Here is a 17,116-nt window from a genome sequence, read left to right on the forward strand (position 1 = left end):
TGGCCCCGGGAGGGCCGGCTCCGGGAGCTAGCCGGGGGGGCGGGGCGGGGCCGGAGAACTTGGTCGGGGAGGGTCGCCCCGGAAGGAGTGCCAGAAGGGACGGTCCCGAGAGGCCAGGCGGCCACGCGAGACCTAAAGCGAGAGAAGGGCCGGGGGCGCGGCCTGCGAGGGGCGTGGCGAGGGGCGTGGCCGCGGAGGGAGGGGCCACCTGTAGACGTTGTTGTGGAAAGAGTTGTAGCTCCCGAGAGCGATCAGGGATCCCAGGCCCAGCCCGTAGGAGAAGAAGATCTGGGTAGCCGCATCCAGCCACACCTACAGGCAGAATCATCCCGGGCTGTCAAAGGAATCATCACAGCCACAGCTCCCCGCGGCCTGGGACGGTGCTCGCCAGCTCTCCTGGCCACAAACCCAGTTCACAGGCGAGGGTCAGAGAGCGGGAAGCGGCGGTTCGGCACCCAGGCTGTGCGCTCCAGGACCCGGCCGCGAGGGGCGCTCACCTCCGAGTCGGACAGCTTGCGGAAGTTGGGCGTGATGTAGAAGAGGATGCCCTCTTTGGCCCCGGGCAAGGTCACTCCGCGGAAGAACAGGATGATCAGCATGATGTAGGGGTACGTGGCAGAGAAGTAGACCACCTGGGAGGACGTGGGCGACGGCTCAGGCCCCTCCAACACGCCATGCTTCTTCCTTTCCCACTTCACCCGCATCCCACACCTGTCGAGACTCTGGGCTTTTCCCCCGTTCTTCCTCCTCCAGGAAGTCTTCCTGGATTCCTGCTCTGCTTGGCCACTTTTCTGAAGCCCCTCCTTGGAGTCTGCACCAACCAGCTAAGTTCTTGGTTTTTCCCTTCCCCTGTTCCCTCCTATTTTTTTAACTTCTGAATTATTCAAGTAATACATGTGGTGACAGGAAAATTTAAAAATTACATATGAACACACACACACACACACACACACACACACACACACAAAGTTCCTTTCAACAGCCTCTAGAATATATTACATGAGGGACAGGGCTTGTGCTGTTCACATCTCTGTTCTCTCCATACCTAGAACAGTCCATGGCATATAGTAGACACCCAATAATTGTCTGACAAATAGATAAATGCCTGGATGCTGGCATTTAATGTTCCTCTTCCTCTTCCTCTGAAACTTTCCTTTGCGTATTTTCTTACAAAATGAGGTTCAAATTACATACTTGTCCTTTCATCTAACATGCTTAAAGTTGAAAAGCACACAGCACATACAGTTTTATTTCCTGCTTTTTCTACTAAACATTGTTTTATTGTCTCATGAACAATATGATTTTTTAATTACACAAAACAGTCCCTCAGGAGGTCTACCATTCCTTTTCACGTGTTCTCTACTGTCATCCATTTAAGTCACCTCCAATTTTATGCGAATCTATACATTGCCACATTAAACATCCCCATATATAAATCTTTAGCTACAAAATTATGCCACTCTTGGGAAAATCTTCTAGAAGTGAAACTGCTGAGTAAAAAGGAATAAGCTTGTCGAAGGCTTTTGCTCCCAATTGCCCATTTGCCTTCTAGAAATGGAATTTCATCCAGCATTACAGAGAGTGACTTTCTCACCCAGAGCCAATACTGAGTATAATCATTTAAAAAATTTGTCAAATTAAGAATCATTGATACAAAAAACTGACCTCGTTGCCTGAAACTGCATTTCTTTGCTCACTAGTGTGGAAGCACAATTTCCACATGCAAAGACATTTGTATCTCAGAGTCTGATGTGAGCCTACTTCGACTCCCTGAATTGACTTTGAGATTCTTCAGGATTAGGGAAGGCGGCCACGGTCCACTAGAGAAACCACTGTCCTTGGAATTAGGAAAAGGGAATTCAAAATCATCTATGTCACCTATGGGCTATGTGACTTTGGGTTGGTTTCTCATCCTCTCCAAGCTTGGCATTCTCTTGTCTGGATGGATATAACCACCCTTGCCGCTTAGAAAGGTCAGTTGCATGAGGATATACAGCATGCTTAACATATGTTGCCTAGGTGCTATACTTCCCTGTGTTTTCTATGTTTAGCATGAAGCCAGGCACACAGTAGGTGTTCAGTAAATGCTTGTGGACCCTCAATAGATGCAGTGAGATAGGTCCTACTTGCTGTCCCCAAGAAGTGTTCTGTCTCTCAATATAGCAGGAACTCTAGCCACCATCCCAAAATGGTTATACTTGATACTAGGTGTTCAGTTCCTAGGAATGTGCTAAGCATTCTGCATGTCTCCCTCAGTCTTTGTGACAGCCCTGCAAGGCTCTGCTATTGTGGCCATTTAACAGATGAGGATAATGAGGCTCAGAGAGGTGAAATGTCTTCCCAAGCACACACAGCTAGATACCCAGAGATTGAGATTCAGTCTGTCTTCCAGAACCTTAAAGCCTACACTTTTCTGCTCTCTAAAGTTGGACTGGGAGATACCTGTGCCTCTCTCATGTCTCCCTAGTGCTAGGGACAGATCCGAGATATTTTGACACCTACCTTGGACCTGAGAACCCAGTGGGTCCCAAGTTCCCACCAGACTGAAACAGGGCAGTTTTTCAACAGCTCTGCCCATGCCCCAGTGTGGAATTTGTTAAGGTTCAGCTTGGTTCATTTCTACTCCCTCTTCTAGGACCTTGCATCTGCTTCTTGGGTAGTTCTAACCTCCCTGCCTCCAGCCTCATTCAGTTCAAATCCCTTCTTTGCCCTTTGCTTGCTGTGTAAGATCTCAGACAACACACTTGCCTTCTGAGTTTCCTTCGGGCCAGGGCCACTGAGAGACTCTGCCACCTTCTGTGCCTGAATGCCGGGGGTGGGGCTTGAAAGGGGAAGAGGTGGGAACTAAGGTCAGTTCCCCTCATCCTGGCTTGATCAGGCAGCTCTCTGGGGGTTCCCAGGCTAAACATCCCAGCTTGTCATTGCCCTGCACTTGCTGATAATAAAAACAAGAGCACTGTAATCCAGCATGTTTGGAGGCTGAGGCGAGAGGGTTACCTAAGCCCAGGGGTTCGAGATCAGCCTGGGCAACTTGGTGACACCTCGTCTCCACAATAAATCAAAAAGTTAGCTGGGCATGGTAGCACGTGCCTGTAGTTCCAGCTACTTGGAAGACTGAAGTGGAAGAATCGCCTGAGCTCAGAGGTCGAGGCTTGCAGTGGCCATAAGTGTGCCAATGCACTCCAGCCTGGGCGACAGAGTGAGACTCCAACTCAAAAAATAAATAAATAAAAATCAAAAGAGCAATAACAGTTCCCCTTGCTAAGTGCTGAGTGCTTTGTAAATCACCATCGTAACTGATTATCGTAACAAGCCAACCGATACGTGTAATTATTTGCCCCATTTCACAGAGAAGATTGAGTTTCAGGGAGGCAAAGTGACTTGCCTGAGTTCACAGCCAGTATATAGCTGAGATCTGAACTCAGGGCTGTCTGAGCACAGAGCCTGAGTACTAAACCACTGAGTGGCCCATCTCTGTTGTTCCTCAGGGGGCAGGATGTGAAGCTTTTGTCTCTGGAGCCCTGCGCCTCGAACAAGACTTGGCACGGAGCAGATGCTCAGGGAGTTGTTCAGTGGTCCTTGAGCAAGACTTGTCCTCTGTTTTGGGATGGCTCTCTCAGACCCTGTGGAGTCTCCTGGGACTCGCCATGAGCCTAGCACTGCACTAGTGCCCGACTTGCATTTATTTCCTTTACTCGGCACCAACTGCCCTGGGAGGTGTGATCTCATCCCCATTTTACGGGAAAGGAAACTAACCCAGAGAGCTGAAGGGACCTGCTTAACTCAAGGTTGGATGGGGGTCCTAGGAGGGATGGGCTCCTTGCCCAGGGCAGAGTTCCTTTGTAGACCTGTCCCCTGTCTGGGGCCCTCCTGACCCCATTGTGCACATATATCTCTTACCTTTCCGGTCCAGCCAACACCCTTCCAGATACAGAAATACACAAGGATCCAGGCAATGGCCAGTGTGATGGCCAGCGGCCAGCGTATCTGACCTGGCTTATCCAGCCCGTCCGTCATCTGATGCATGTTGCGCCTGGTTGAATGATGGAGAGAGGAGAAAGTCACCCAGGGCTGGCAGGAGCTGGAGTGACTGGGGCGGGGAGGGGCCCAGGGCATGGATGAGGACAATATCCTCCCCCGTGGCTGTGCTGACACTGTGATCACCATGATTCAAGAGGTGGATGGGGACTGCCAGGCCCATTAGACTAATCAGTAGAAAGTACTGTCTGGTCAAGAGATCAAAGAGAGCAGGACCTGCCCGGGCCTTGGCCAGCCGCCGTCATTGCTTATCTCAGTGGCCCAGCGGCCTTCTGGGGGACCCTGTCTTCCCTTTTGCTCTGTCCCTCCTCCAGCCCCAGAGAGCTATCTACATTGCAAATCTGAGCATGCCACTTCACTGCTTCAAGTCCTGCAATGAATAGCTCCCCCCTGTCCTCAGAATGAAGCCCAGACTGCCCAGCCAGCCTTCCAGTGCCTCTGTGGGCTGGCCTTCGCGTTGCTGTGGTCTCAGGGCTCACCGCAACCTCCTCAAGCCTGTCAGATGGGACCATTTGTCATCCCCCCTCCCTGGTTCCCTGCCTGCTCTTCTTCTCCAGGCCTGCATGCTAGCTCTTCCCATGCCAGCCCCTGCCTTCCCTACACTGTCTCATCTCTAGACGGTGCTCCCCATCTCAGCTGTCCAGGTGCCTCCTTGGGGACCCTGTCACCTCCTGTGAACCCCTCCTCTGAGCACTGGTCACCCAGGGTTGCCACTACCCGTGTACATATCTGTGTCTCCAATCACACTGGCAGACAGCAGGGTCTCAGAGATGCTTACTGAATAAATGTCGAATGCCAAGTCTGAACATGCTGGAAAGCTCATGTGGGAGGGGCCAGAAAGCAGAACCCACTAGAGCAGAATCTGCTTATCTGGTGGCCTCCTATTGGGACCCCATGTTGTCCTTTGCTCTGTCCCTTCTCCAGCCCCAAGAAAATTTGGTTTTTATTTTTAAGGACACAGCCTAGCCAAGGACACTGCACCACAAAGAGATTGGGCAGCACTTTTCTGATGCCTCCTGAGAACAGCTCTTTCTGGGAGCTTATCCAAGGTGTTCTAGGACCTTCTAGGCTGCTCTTGGACCCTTCCAAACTACTCAGCATAGATACTTCCTTCACGCCAAAGAGATTTGAGTCTCAGTATCTCATTATGTCAAATCAATACCCCCAACACACAACTACTTCTATGGGACACCCCCTTGAAGATACAGTCAGCATGGCCAGTGTGTGTGTGTGTGTGTGTGTGTGTGTGTGTGTGTGTGTGTGTGTGTGTGTGTGTGTATGTGTGTGTGTGTGTTCATTCCAAGTGACTTGGGTTTATACATAGATTGGCTGGTTTTCAGGATGAACTGAGGCGCTGTCGACCTCTCTGGGCAATTCTTCTTGACTGTGCTGGTTATTTCCCTCCATTTGCCCCTCTGGTCCACTTCTCCCCCTCCATTCCCCACCCTCTGCTAGGTCCCAGGGTCCTGACTGAGATGCCTACATCACCTGGTCCCTTGCCTTCTGGCTTCTAGCTGGGTTCAGCCAATAGGAGGCACTGGCAGGAGATCAGAGGCAGAGATGTGGGGGAATTATTCTCCCTTCTGGACCATGGCTTTAGTTGCAGCTGGGTTTCTCTACTGAGGCTGGGAGCTCATGTCTCATGGCCATGCCCACGGTCCAGCCCTTTCTGGGGAGGAAAGCGCTTCATCATCCCTTGGGGCTCCCTTGACCCTGCCCACACCTCTACAAATACAGTCATGTATCGCTTAGTGACAGGGACATGTTCTGAGAAATGTACCATTAGATGATTTCATCGTGTGTGTACATCATGGAGTGAACTCACACAAACCCGGATGGTACAGCCCACTATACAACGGGACTGTATGGTGTGGCCTGTTGCTTCTAAGCTACAAACCTGTACATCAGGTGACTGTACGGAATCCTGTAGGCAGTTGTAATATGATGGTTAAATATGTCTATTTAAACAGATGTAAACATAGAAAATAAGTAGTAAAAATGCAGAATTATAATCTTATGGGACCACTGTCATGTATGTAGTTTGTTGTTGACAGAAACTCTACAGCACATGACTGTAGTCCCTTTGTCACACTCTTCTATGATCCCTCTGAGAGGACTGTCTCCTATAGAGCCCTGGCTGATGTGTCCCCTGGCTCCCACAGACAGCCCCGCACTCACTCCCAGAACTCCACCACAGCGCTGGTCATGTTGGTGGTGTTGACCATGCTATAGTTGGAGAAGCAGCGGTCCGTGTTCCAGGGGTTGTCGCACTGTTTCCATGGCAGTGTCTGCAAGAGCACAGTCATGAGGACAAATCCGGCTAAACCCCCAGGGGCCAGCAAAAGCGGTCCCAGTGCACCCTGCCCACCCTCATGGTCCCCCAAGCCTCCTCATGGCCGTTATCCCACCTCCCCTTCTCAGCGCCTCTGGGAGGAAGATAGCACTGTGATCCCATTTTTTTTTTGAGCTGGAGTCTCACTCTGTCGTCCAGACTGGAGTGCAGTGGCCGCTCCCAGCCACCACAGCCTCGACCTGCTGGGCTCCAGCGATCCTTCTGCCTCAGCCTTCCAAGGAGCTGGAACTACAGGCGCGTGCTACCACGCCTGGCTAATTTTTTGATTTATTGTAGAGATGAGGTCTCGCCTGCCCAGGCGGGTCTCGAACCCATGGGCTCAGGCAATCCACTCACCTCAGCCTCCCAAAGGCGCGGGATTACAGGCTGAGCCACCGAGCCCGGCTTATGATCCCATTTTTTAGATCAGAGAGGGGCAGCCATGTGCTTGAGAACGTACAGCTACTAAGGTCAGAGCTGCAACGTGAACCTCAACCTGCTCTCTCAAAAACCAGTCATCCAAGATGCATCACGAGTCTCGTGGTGCACTCAGGGCCACTTCCCAGCCATGTGGCCTTGAACAAGAGACCTCACCCATCTGCCTCTCTGCACCATGATGACAACAGCAGACACTCCACTGCCAGGGCTTGTTCTAGGCCAGGCAGAGGTCTAAGCCCTTGACACACGGGTGCTCCTTAATCCTCACAACAACCCAATGAAGCAGGTTTTGCTTTTGTTTTCTTCCACTTTAAAAATGGTAATAAGATATACGTAACATACAACTTCTCATCTTGACTATTTGCAAGCATGCAGTTCAGTGGCATTAAGTACATTCACACTGTTGTGCCACCATCCTCAGCAGCCATCTCCCGAATGTTTCTCATTTTCCAAAACCAAAACTCTGGACCCACGAAACAGCTATGCCTCATTCTCCCTCCCCCAGCCCCTGGCAACCACCAGTCTGCTTCCTGCCTCTATGAATCTGACTGCTGAAGGTCCCTCATACAAGAGCGATCACACGGTATTTGTCCCTTTGCGACTGGCTTATTTCACGGAGCACGGTGTCTTTAAGGTTCATCCATGTCATGGCACGTGTCAGAATGTCCTTCCTTTTGAAGGTTGAAGAATATTCCACTGTATGGATAGACCCTGTTTTATTTATCCCTTCCTTCACCAATGGACACTTGAGTTACTTTTAGCTTTTGGCTACTGTGGATAATGCTGCCGTGGACATGTGTGTACAAGTATTTCCCTGAGATCCCGCTTTCCATCCTTTGGGGTCTATACCCAGATGTGGAATGTCTGGAAGCTATGGGAATTCTGTGTAATTTGGGAGGCACCGAAGTAGGTTCGCTTTTGTTCCCATTTTATAAACGAGGACACGGAGACTCCAAGAGGTTAAGTCTCTATCCTGAAGTTGCGGAGTGGGTCTAGAGTGGAGACACGATCTGAACCCAGGATGTCTGGGTCCTCACAAAATGGGCTCACAATACTCCTGTGAGAGGGGTGTCCCAAGGACTAGCCGTTGTGTTATACACAGTGCCAGGCCCCGAGAAGAGGCCCTGCTCATGGCGCCACGGCTGTTGACGGGAGACGAGGCCTGCTAAAGACAGGCTGAGCCCCCCTACTCCATTCCTAGAGGAATGGGCCCCTAGCACAACAGGAGTTCCAGCACACAGAGGGTGGGCTCTGGGTCCCATTCCCGTGGCAGGGGTGGTCGAAGGGGCCGCTCACCGTGGTGAAGGAGTTGTACAGGTAGTAGATGGCCCAGGAGATGATGACGATATAGTAAATGTTCAGCCAGAAGGACAGCACAGCAGCCGCGAGGCCCACGCCTGCGGGCGGAACACACCACTGTCACGCGTCCGCTCAACACAGTCACCCAGAGCTGTCCTGTGTGTCCCACGACACCTACACTCTCACCGGCCGTGAAGACAGGCGTTACTGAGGACACTGAGGCTAGGAGAGAGGCAGCGACGCACCAGAGGACACGTGCATCTGGCAAGACTCGTGTGGGGCCCAAGGTGGGCTGGTGGTGGGTAGGGCCAGGGTCTCAGCTCACCAGCCGAGGGGGGCCCACGCCCTCTGTCAGTGAGTGTGACTCTCCACGTGTCTGCTTGAGCGCCTGGCAGGCACTGAGCGTGGAAACAGAGAAAATCACACCCAACCCTTGCCCGGAAACGAGCTGAGAGGGCAGGCTGGTGGGCAGGGGCCGATGAATTGGGTCCCTTCTCTCCACCTCCACCACACTAGCATCTGACCAGCACGGTCCTGGCTCCTTGCTGCAGCTGCCACTCTGCTCAGACGTGACCCTGGTGGACGCATGTCAGCCCTGTCCCTCTCTCTGGTGGGGCCGGGCATGTTTGAAGTCACCACCCCACCCCGCTTCACACAGCTCGGTGGGCAGAAGCACGATCATGACGCCAGGGCTCCACTCTGCAGACTTACCCTTGAACATGGGGGCCAGCTTCCACACCCCCAGCCCCCCAATGGATGTGTACTGGCCGAGGGAGCACTCCAGCAGGAAGAGTGGCACTCCCGCGAAGATGAGCGTCAGGAAGTAGGGGATCAGGAAGGCTCCTGCACGGGAGAGAGAGAGGCGCTCGTGGCACTGAGACTTTCATAACTTCCTGTCAGGGGGAGCACCAGGGTTCTGTGTTCCCAGCCAGGACTGCCTTACACCCTGCCTCAGAAGCAGCACAAAGCCAGACTGAGGCCCAAGGGATCCCTTGCTCAAAGAACGCCCCCTGTTCTTTGCAAAATAAAGAGAAGAACGTTTTGGTATCATTCACAGAGGACAGTTGTCCTTTGGGAACCTTTCAATAAAGGGGCAAGAAGCAAGGAATGGAGCTTGGGACTCCCTCTGGAGTATTTAGGGGGACTTTTCTCCTAAGGCTGCCCCAGACCCGGCAGGAAAGATCCTCAGGCCAGCACCTACCGCCACCGTTTTTCCCGCAGAGGTAGGGGAACCTCCAGACGTTGCCCAGGCCGATGGCATAGCCCACACAGGACATGAGGAAGTCGAAGCGGCCTTTCCACGTGTCCCGGTCAGGAAGGTCCGCAGCCTTCTTCTGCACCTTGACCACCAGGGTTTTGGGCTTGTCATTGGCCACAGGGGCCTCGCTGACCTCAGTGGAGATCTGCCCATCGGCCACCTTGCTGCCGTTGGTCGCCATGTCTCGGAGTTTGGACACAGGGGTCCTGGCGGATGGACGTGCGATGTCAGCTCCGGTCCACGTGGACAGCAGTTTTGCGGCTCAAGGTCAACCTGGGAGGAGAGGGGTAGGGTGACAGGCACAGAAAGGGAGCGGGGCCTCGGAGTCGCCTTGCCCCCAAATAGCCCACAAAACAGACCAGAGGTCTGCGAAGGCTCTCCTTAAGCCTTCTTGCCCCCAACCGGCCCCTGCTTCTGGGGAAAGAAGGTGACTTCTGTTTCCAAAGGCACAGTGATGTTTCCTGGACCAGCTTCAGCTCTGGCCATCTGTGCCACACCTTCCGTTATGTGTCCTGCTCGGAGGAGAACCCTGAGGGCGACCACACTTCCAAACATAAATATGAAGCGTTTAAGGCTAAAACCCTGCTCTTTGCCTCCAAGGATGGAGTAAAGTGACCTGACATACCCTGAGGCCATAACAGCCATGGCCAGGGCCAGCAAGGGAGGAGCTCCACCTGGGGCTGGGAGGGGAGGTGTCCCAGGCCCCAGGTGGGCGAAGGTGGCAGCCTGAGGCTAGGGGCTCTGGGCAAATCCACTTCACCACTTGGGTGGTGCGACTTTCAGCACACTTAACCTTTCTGTGCTCACGCTCCCTGGCTTTCAAGGTGAAGATGGTAACAGGACATTCTTCACTGGGTTATGGGGAAGCCCTGAATCTGTACTTTCAATGAACTCTGAAAAAGGAGATTCTTATGCCAGCAGCCCAGCCCAGCCCTCGTAGAGGAAGGACCGCTGGCTCGGATGACCTCTTTGGGTCCTTGGTCCTTCCAGGATGTTCTACCGACGCTCTGTATCCTTCTTACCTCTCTAGTTCTAGAGGCAGTGATGGATGAAGGAAATTGGACTCACTCTTAGTCCTGGTTTCAAATTTCCAGCTGGCCTTTCAGCAGCTGAGTCCTACTGTTCAGTACTGCCACTCAGTGCTACTACTCAGCACTACTCTTGATTGCTCTCTGTTTCCCCATCTATAAAAATGGGGGCACTCCTCTCTGGCTTGTAGAACCGTGGCAAAAAAAAGAGCTTCCATGGCTGTGAGAGTGCTTTTCACCTGCCTGCTGGAGAACGAGAACTCTGTAAACGGCTGTTGTGATCGTGGCTGCTGGCGTTACCTGCTGATTGTCTGTGGTGGGTCAGCTCCAGAAAGGTCCCTCTGCCACCCTGGGGTGAGAGCCTGTGAAGCAGAGAAGGGAAAAGAGGAGGGACGGTGAAGTGGCAGCGAGGGCTGGCGGGCAGCTCTGGCTGAGGGCAGCAGGGGTGAAGAAGCCCACGGGGCGTCAGGGCTATGTTCCACAGAGCGTCTCCAGCCAGGGTGATCGCAGCGAGTCCATGCAGCATGGCGCTGGCCCTTGGGGTGCCGGGGACATGCAGGAGTGGAGCCCTCTGCCCCCAGGACAGCAGTGGGGTGGCCCGAGGGCAGTGCGAGGAAGACGTTCCATAATTTTATCAGAAGGAAAAGAGAAATCGACAGAGGGTCACAGCTCTCAGGACCCCATGGGAGCCAGGGCATGCAGCTGGTTTTTTTCTCTGTCCTCCATCCAAACATGCAGGAATGTTCTAAGAGACCGTGTAAGAACACGAGAAAGAACACCTTGTTTTGTGGGTGAGAAAAGCAGTTTCTGAGTCAGTTTGTTTCGAATGATCTCATTTTTGCCCCCTCCCCCCCAAATCTGTCTGTTACAAATAAAAGCAAAAAACAAAGGCTATATCCAAGGATGTTTCCCACGGTGAGTTCACGAGTGACCTCTGTTTTCTCCTTTGGGCTATTTTTGATTTCTGCAATGTTCTGTCCAAGTTGTTTAAGTTAATAACACAGAATAAACTTATGGAACCCTCAGAACAAACTGGAACATGTGAAGCATCGTCTGTGGATTCTCGGAGGGGGGAGCTGAGCCAAAGCTATGTGTGGCGTGGGCCCGGGCCCAGCCCTTGAGGCCACCTCCCCTCAGCTCGGCCCCTGAGGGCCCCAGCCTGCGGTGCACTCGCCCTCCAGCCCCTCACATGCAGACCCCGTTACCAAGCACCATCGTCTCCTCCACGGATAATCAGACCATCTTCGGATAATCCAGACTTTACCGCCACCCCTGCTTCTCATTCTCAAGGATGGCCTGCTCAGTTTGAGCTTCTCCACGGCCCTCAGGCTTGTCTTGGGCACCCATCTAGATCTTGGCTTGGGCATGGCAGCGTCAGAGAGAGCACTGGACTCTGGCTGGGTGGCCCCCTCCCATCCTCAAGAATGGCAGGAAGCAGGAAGTAGCCGATTCTACAGTCTTCCAGGGAGTCTTGAAGTGTCATGTAACTGGTACCCTTAATAATCCCCAGGATCTACCTTGTGGGCTCTAGTTGCCACGCTCTTCAAAAGGATCCAATCACCTTGGAGCAGGGCTGATCACCTGACCCAGGCCAGCCAATCAAAGCTCCTTCCCTGGGAGTTTGGTATGGGCCCTGGGAAGGGGGCAGTCTCCCGAGAGACTTGGGAACTCTGAGGCAGCCATCTCTGCTCATCTTGTGCTCAGGGTAGCAAAGAGTGGGTCTGCTGAGGAGGAAGAAAACCAGAGATCAAAAGGCGGAGAGAGTGTCTTGAAGGCATTCTCGTTTGCAGTTTCAGGCTTTCTTGAGACTGGCTACATTCCTGCCCTTGGATTTTACAAGATGTCCCCAGAGTCATACAATGAATTCCCCTTTTTGGCTTGCATTGGCTTTGGGTTCCTGTGACAAAGCCCCTCTGCGCTGCCCCTCCCGTCCTCCAGGAAGTTCAGTCAGGAGCTCTTCTCCATGAGTACACTGAGCACCTCATCATGCTAAGCCCTGAGGGACCAGAGATGGTGACTGCTCTGAAGAACTCATCAAAAGGAAGACATGCGACTTCCAGAATACAGGGAAGTGTATTCGGAGTCAGCCCAATGCTTCTGACTTCCCTGACTTTTCCTTTTAGAAGATGCAGGACACATGAAGAAACAGAGCCATGAATTAAGATAATGGATGCTTCTTCGAGGATTTGGGATTGAGAGGCCTGCGCGATGTGCACGGCAGCAAAGCCGTCCGGGTGCCGAGTCAGACGGATCTTGACTCCCTCAAACACCTACTAATGCTGGGTGAGTTACTTCCCCTCTCTGATCCTCATCTGTGAAATGGGGAACTAATAACAACAACGATAATAATTATAAAGCACCCTCACAGGGTTGTGGTGCTCTCAGCATGCAAAACAATGCCTGGCACATAGTCAGGCCTCAGGCGACCTCAGCCATTGTTATCACTGGGATTGGCGCCATGTGTGTATGGATCAGGGCTTCTTCGCCGGGCACGGGTGATTCCCGGGGGCTCGCACGGTCATAATAATAATACTAACAACAACAACTAACGTTGTTGTAAGGGCTTATTATTCAGGTCTTTCAGTGTCTTCAGCATTTTCAAAAACTCAGTGGAAATCATCCTTTCAGTCCCCGTGGGGAATACTAGTCAGTAAAAATGCCAGTCTCTTTGTTTTGGTCTCTCTCATACTAACTCAGAGAAGTCTAGCTCATCACCTTTGACCCGTCAGAAGCTGGGCATGGTATATTTGTGTGTTTGGTTAACAACAACAACAGATTATTCTGTAGTAAATAAAGTCTGGTGAGAAGAAATATTCAAACATCGAGCACATGGAAGGAAAATGATACAGAGACCCCTGCTGTGACCACGCCTGGCACCCAGTGCTTTGAGGGGGGGTCCCAGAAAGCGGCCTCACCCACATACTCGGGGCCGCTGCTGGACAACTGGGACTCCTGATGCCAGCGTGAAAGCCTGCTGTTTCCCTCCCTTGTGAAAACCAGCAGGCAGGAAGCACAGGTGTGTGCATGTTCACAGCTCGGTGACCTGGCTGTCCTTCCAGAACATTGTCTCCAAAGTGGAAGCAACCTTCTTGCAGGTTGCCCGCTCCCCCTTTCCTGAGACATGCCCTTGTGTCTGTGGCTCTTGGGGGCCCTGTGGGAGGACGGCCCTGTGGGTCTGTCCGGGTAAGGCCACAGGCTTCTTCCTGAGTGCCAGCCTGTGCCCACCCTCCTTGTCTTGCTGGTGGGGCAGGTGAAAGGGACACCTCTCACCTTCTCATGGTTGGGGGCAGTCTTCCAAGGCCTTCCTCCAGAGCCTTCCGGTTCTTTCTCATCAGGCGACAACATTTCGCAGACCTAGAATCTGGCTACACATTCCTTCAGGGGCACACTAGCTACCATTAACTGAATTCCACCAAAACAACGTACAGAAGGGCACTGTTTGTGAGAGACCCTCCCCAGCAATACGTCCTCTGCACCCACTTCAAAGCGTTCACCCCTTCACTCACTCAGCAGCAATGGACTGAGCCCATGCTAGGCACCGAAGTGACGATGGAACACTTTTTTCAAGCATTTCGTATCCCGAACTACACCCTGGTCACCAGAATCCAAACCAGTGGGCTAATAGGGGCCGGCAGAAAGATTCTTTCTGTAAACATCAACCAGGGGTCTCCTATGTGCATGGAGCTCGGGTGGACACTTGGGATGCAGAGATGAGTAAGACAAGGCCCTTCCAAGGTCACTGCCTAGCAGGAGAGATATTTCTGCCTATAGCTGATCATAATACCTTGTGATGAAAGTTACAAGAGCTATAAGGCCTAGAAGGAATGAGTTAATTCAACCTGAGAGATACCCCAGATGAAGGGCCATTTAAAAAAACTTTTTTTTTTTTTTTAGTGGGAGTCTGTCACCCAGGCTGGAGTGCAGCGGCCTCGACCTATTAGGTTCAGGTGATCCTTCCGCCTCAGCCTTCCAAGTACCTGGAACCACAGGTGTGTACCACCACACTCAGCTAATTTTTTTTTTTAAATTATAGAGACAAGGTCTTACCAAGTTGCCCAGGCTGGTCTCAAACCCCTGGACTCAGGCAGTCCTCTTGCCTCCGCTTCCCAAGGTGCTGGGAGGATAGGCGTGAACCACCACACCCAGCTGAAGGGCCATCTGAGCTGGGTTTTGAAGGTTGAATAGGTGTTCACCAAGTTAAACAAGATGGAAAAGCATCTCAAGTGGAGGGAAGTGCATGAACAAAAGTAGGGGAGTGTGAAACTAGGAAAGTCAATTTGTGAAGGGCCTTGAATGCCAGGCTAAGGAACTTAGGGACCAGTTGCAGAGATGGGGCAGGGGTGATAATGTAATCAGATTAGTATTATAGAAAAAGACACACTCAAAGGACTCCTGGAAGAACAGAGTTAAAGAAAGAACACTTGGGCAACCCTTGTGGGGCCCCTCCCGCTGTGGGAGCTTTTCTGTTCTCTTAATAAATCCAGCTTTCAAAAACAACAAAAAAAAAGAAAGACACTTGAGGCAGAAAGGTGGTGAAATGTTCCCATGATGTCCCGTCCTTCCTCATTGTACGCTTTGTGACCAAGTTCATGTTGCCCAGGCTGGTCTCGAACTCCGGGGCTCAAGCAATCCTACCTCGGCCTCCTAAAGTGCTGGAATTACAGGCATGAGCCACTATGCCCAGCCTGACCAAGCCCTAAAGCCATTGATAAAAATGAAGCCAAACCAAGCAGAAAGATTACCTCTGCCAATCTCTGAGTGAGAAGATGCTTTGTAAGAAAAAGAAAACATGTACAGTTTGGAAGCCCTAGATCAGAAGTGGCAAGACGGGTCAACATTGGCCCTTGGGCTTGTTTTATTTGGCCTGGTGGGGGGGGATCAGCTTGAATTAGGAAGCCAGGAATGTGATGCTCTGGGATATGGTATCTCAAACAGCAGAACAGCAAGTGCAAAGGCCCAGAGGCAGAAATAATCTTGGCATGTTTGAAAGACAGCACAGTGGCCAAGGTGGCTGGAGTCCAGCGTGAGAGGGAACAGATCCAGTCGGAGGCGGTGGACAGGGGCCAGATCACACAGGTCTTGGAGGCCATGGCAGGGAGTTGAGGCTTTATTCTAAACAGGATGGGAGGAAGAGGGTGGTTGGCGCGGTGGGGGTGATCTGACTTATGCTGACGAGTCTCCCTCTAGCTGCCCAGGAGAGGCTGCACAGGGGCAAGAAAGGGACCAGGGAGGCAGACTCAGAGGCTGGGAGTCCAGGGGCGACGCTGGGGGCCTGAATGGGGGCAGGCGGCCCCAGCGGGGAGAGGCACTAGGACCTTCAGTGGAGGTGGCCCACTGGCCTTGCTGAAGGACCGGCTGCAGCACCCTGGCCCCGGGCCAGATGGCAGGCGGCGGGGAGGGGAGCGAGTGGAAGCCGCGCTGGACAATCTCCCTCTGTCCCGCTGCATCGGAGGGGCGGGCGGCTGCGTGGGGTGGAGACCTAGGCAGAGGTCGAAGGGCCAGGGCCAGAGTGTCAGGGCCGCCATTGTCCCAGGCCAGGGCCCGGCCACCATGAAGAGCCGGGAGGCGCGGAAGGGAGTAGCAGGCCTGGGAGTGGGGCCTGTCCGCCCCCCCACCCGAGGCTGTGCGTGCTCCTGCTTTGTTTGCCCCCATTCCGTAATTACAGAAATTACAGAGGCTTGCTTCAGACAGCAACCGCTCTACTTGCCTTCATTTCTTTTCGAAATTCTGTGGTTCGAGAAAGAAATTAATATTGAGCTTGGCTTCGTTCCAAGGGGAAACAGAATGCAGTTTATTCTCTGCCTCAGGGAAAAATGCTCGGCTCAATCAATTGGGCAAGGCTTTATTGAGCATCTGTGGTGTACCCAGGCTCATGCCAGCTCCAAGCGAGGGAGAGGAGCAAGCTTTTATTGAGCGCCTATTGTGTGCCAGGCACTTTGCCGGCGCCTCATTCCATCTCTGTAAGCCAGGGGTGCTCCGCCCATCTGACAGAGAAGGAGGCGGGTTTGCCAGCCCTGGCTCTTGGAAAGCAGCCGCAAGTTGCTCAGGGATTTGGGGCCGTGATACTCAACGTGTGGCTGGCTCTCTGGGACAGAGCGTCAGCATTACCTGGGAGCCTGTCAGAAATGCAGGATCAATGCTGGGCTTGGTGGCTCAGCCTGTAATCCCGCGCCTTTGGGAGGCTGAGGTGAGTGGATTGCCTGAGCCCGCGGGTTCGAGACCCGCCTGGGCAACTTGACGAGACCTCATCTCTACAATAAATCAAAAATTAGCCAGGCATGGTAGTGCGCACCTGTAGTTCCAGCTACTCGGAAGGCTGAGGCGGAAGGATTGCCGGAGCCCAGCAGATTGAGGCTGTGGTGGCTGGGAGTAGCCACTGCACTTCAGTCTGGATGACAGAGTGAGACTCCAACTCAAAAAAAAAAAAGAAATGCAGGATCGTGAGCTGCATGCTGGACCTTTGGAAGCAGAAGCTGATATTTACAAGGTACCCGTGATGCGGGTGCACGCGGCAGCTTCAGAAGCTGTGAGTTAGGGATGACCCAGATTATTTCACGAAGCTTGGTTCAAGTCCCTGTGAAACAGGGGTGGGGGGGGGCGTAGGATAGTAAAGTCAGCTGGCTAACCATGTGGCTAACTATGTATCTTGCTTCGGAAGTCAGCTGACTGGACCTCTGGCTATCTAGTTAAGACACCTAGTTAGGTCAGCTGTCTAGCCCACTG

At 52.7% G+C, this 17,116-nt stretch overlaps 1 protein-coding gene across 1 annotated transcript in view; it reads right to left on the reverse strand.

Annotated features, from left to right (window-relative positions):
• SLC6A1 (solute carrier family 6 member 1) overlaps window positions 1–10,760 on the reverse strand; it is a 21,519-nt gene extending 10,759 nt beyond the window's left edge. The window contains exons 1-8 of the mRNA XM_008059641.1: window positions 10,694–10,760; window positions 9,309–9,638; window positions 8,819–8,950; window positions 8,105–8,205; window positions 6,217–6,326; window positions 3,901–4,033; window positions 498–632; window positions 209–312 (exon numbers count right to left, since the gene is read on the reverse strand). Of these exons, the coding sequence (XP_008057832.1) occupies window positions 209–312; window positions 498–632; window positions 3,901–4,033; window positions 6,217–6,326; window positions 8,105–8,205; window positions 8,819–8,950; window positions 9,309–9,546 (953 nt within the window). The 5' untranslated portion in view covers window positions 9,547–9,638; window positions 10,694–10,760. The remainder of the gene's footprint in view (window positions 1–208; window positions 313–497; window positions 633–3,900; window positions 4,034–6,216; window positions 6,327–8,104; window positions 8,206–8,818; window positions 8,951–9,308; window positions 9,639–10,693) is intronic.
• Between the last annotated feature and the right edge of the window lie 6,356 nt (window positions 10,761–17,116).

Source organism: Carlito syrichta, unplaced genomic scaffold (assembly GCF_000164805.1).
Source record: "Carlito syrichta isolate Samal-C Ts95f unplaced genomic scaffold, Tarsius_syrichta-2.0.1 Scaffold304318, whole genome shotgun sequence".
Lineage (NCBI taxonomy): Eukaryota > Metazoa > Chordata > Mammalia > Primates > Tarsiidae > Carlito > Carlito syrichta.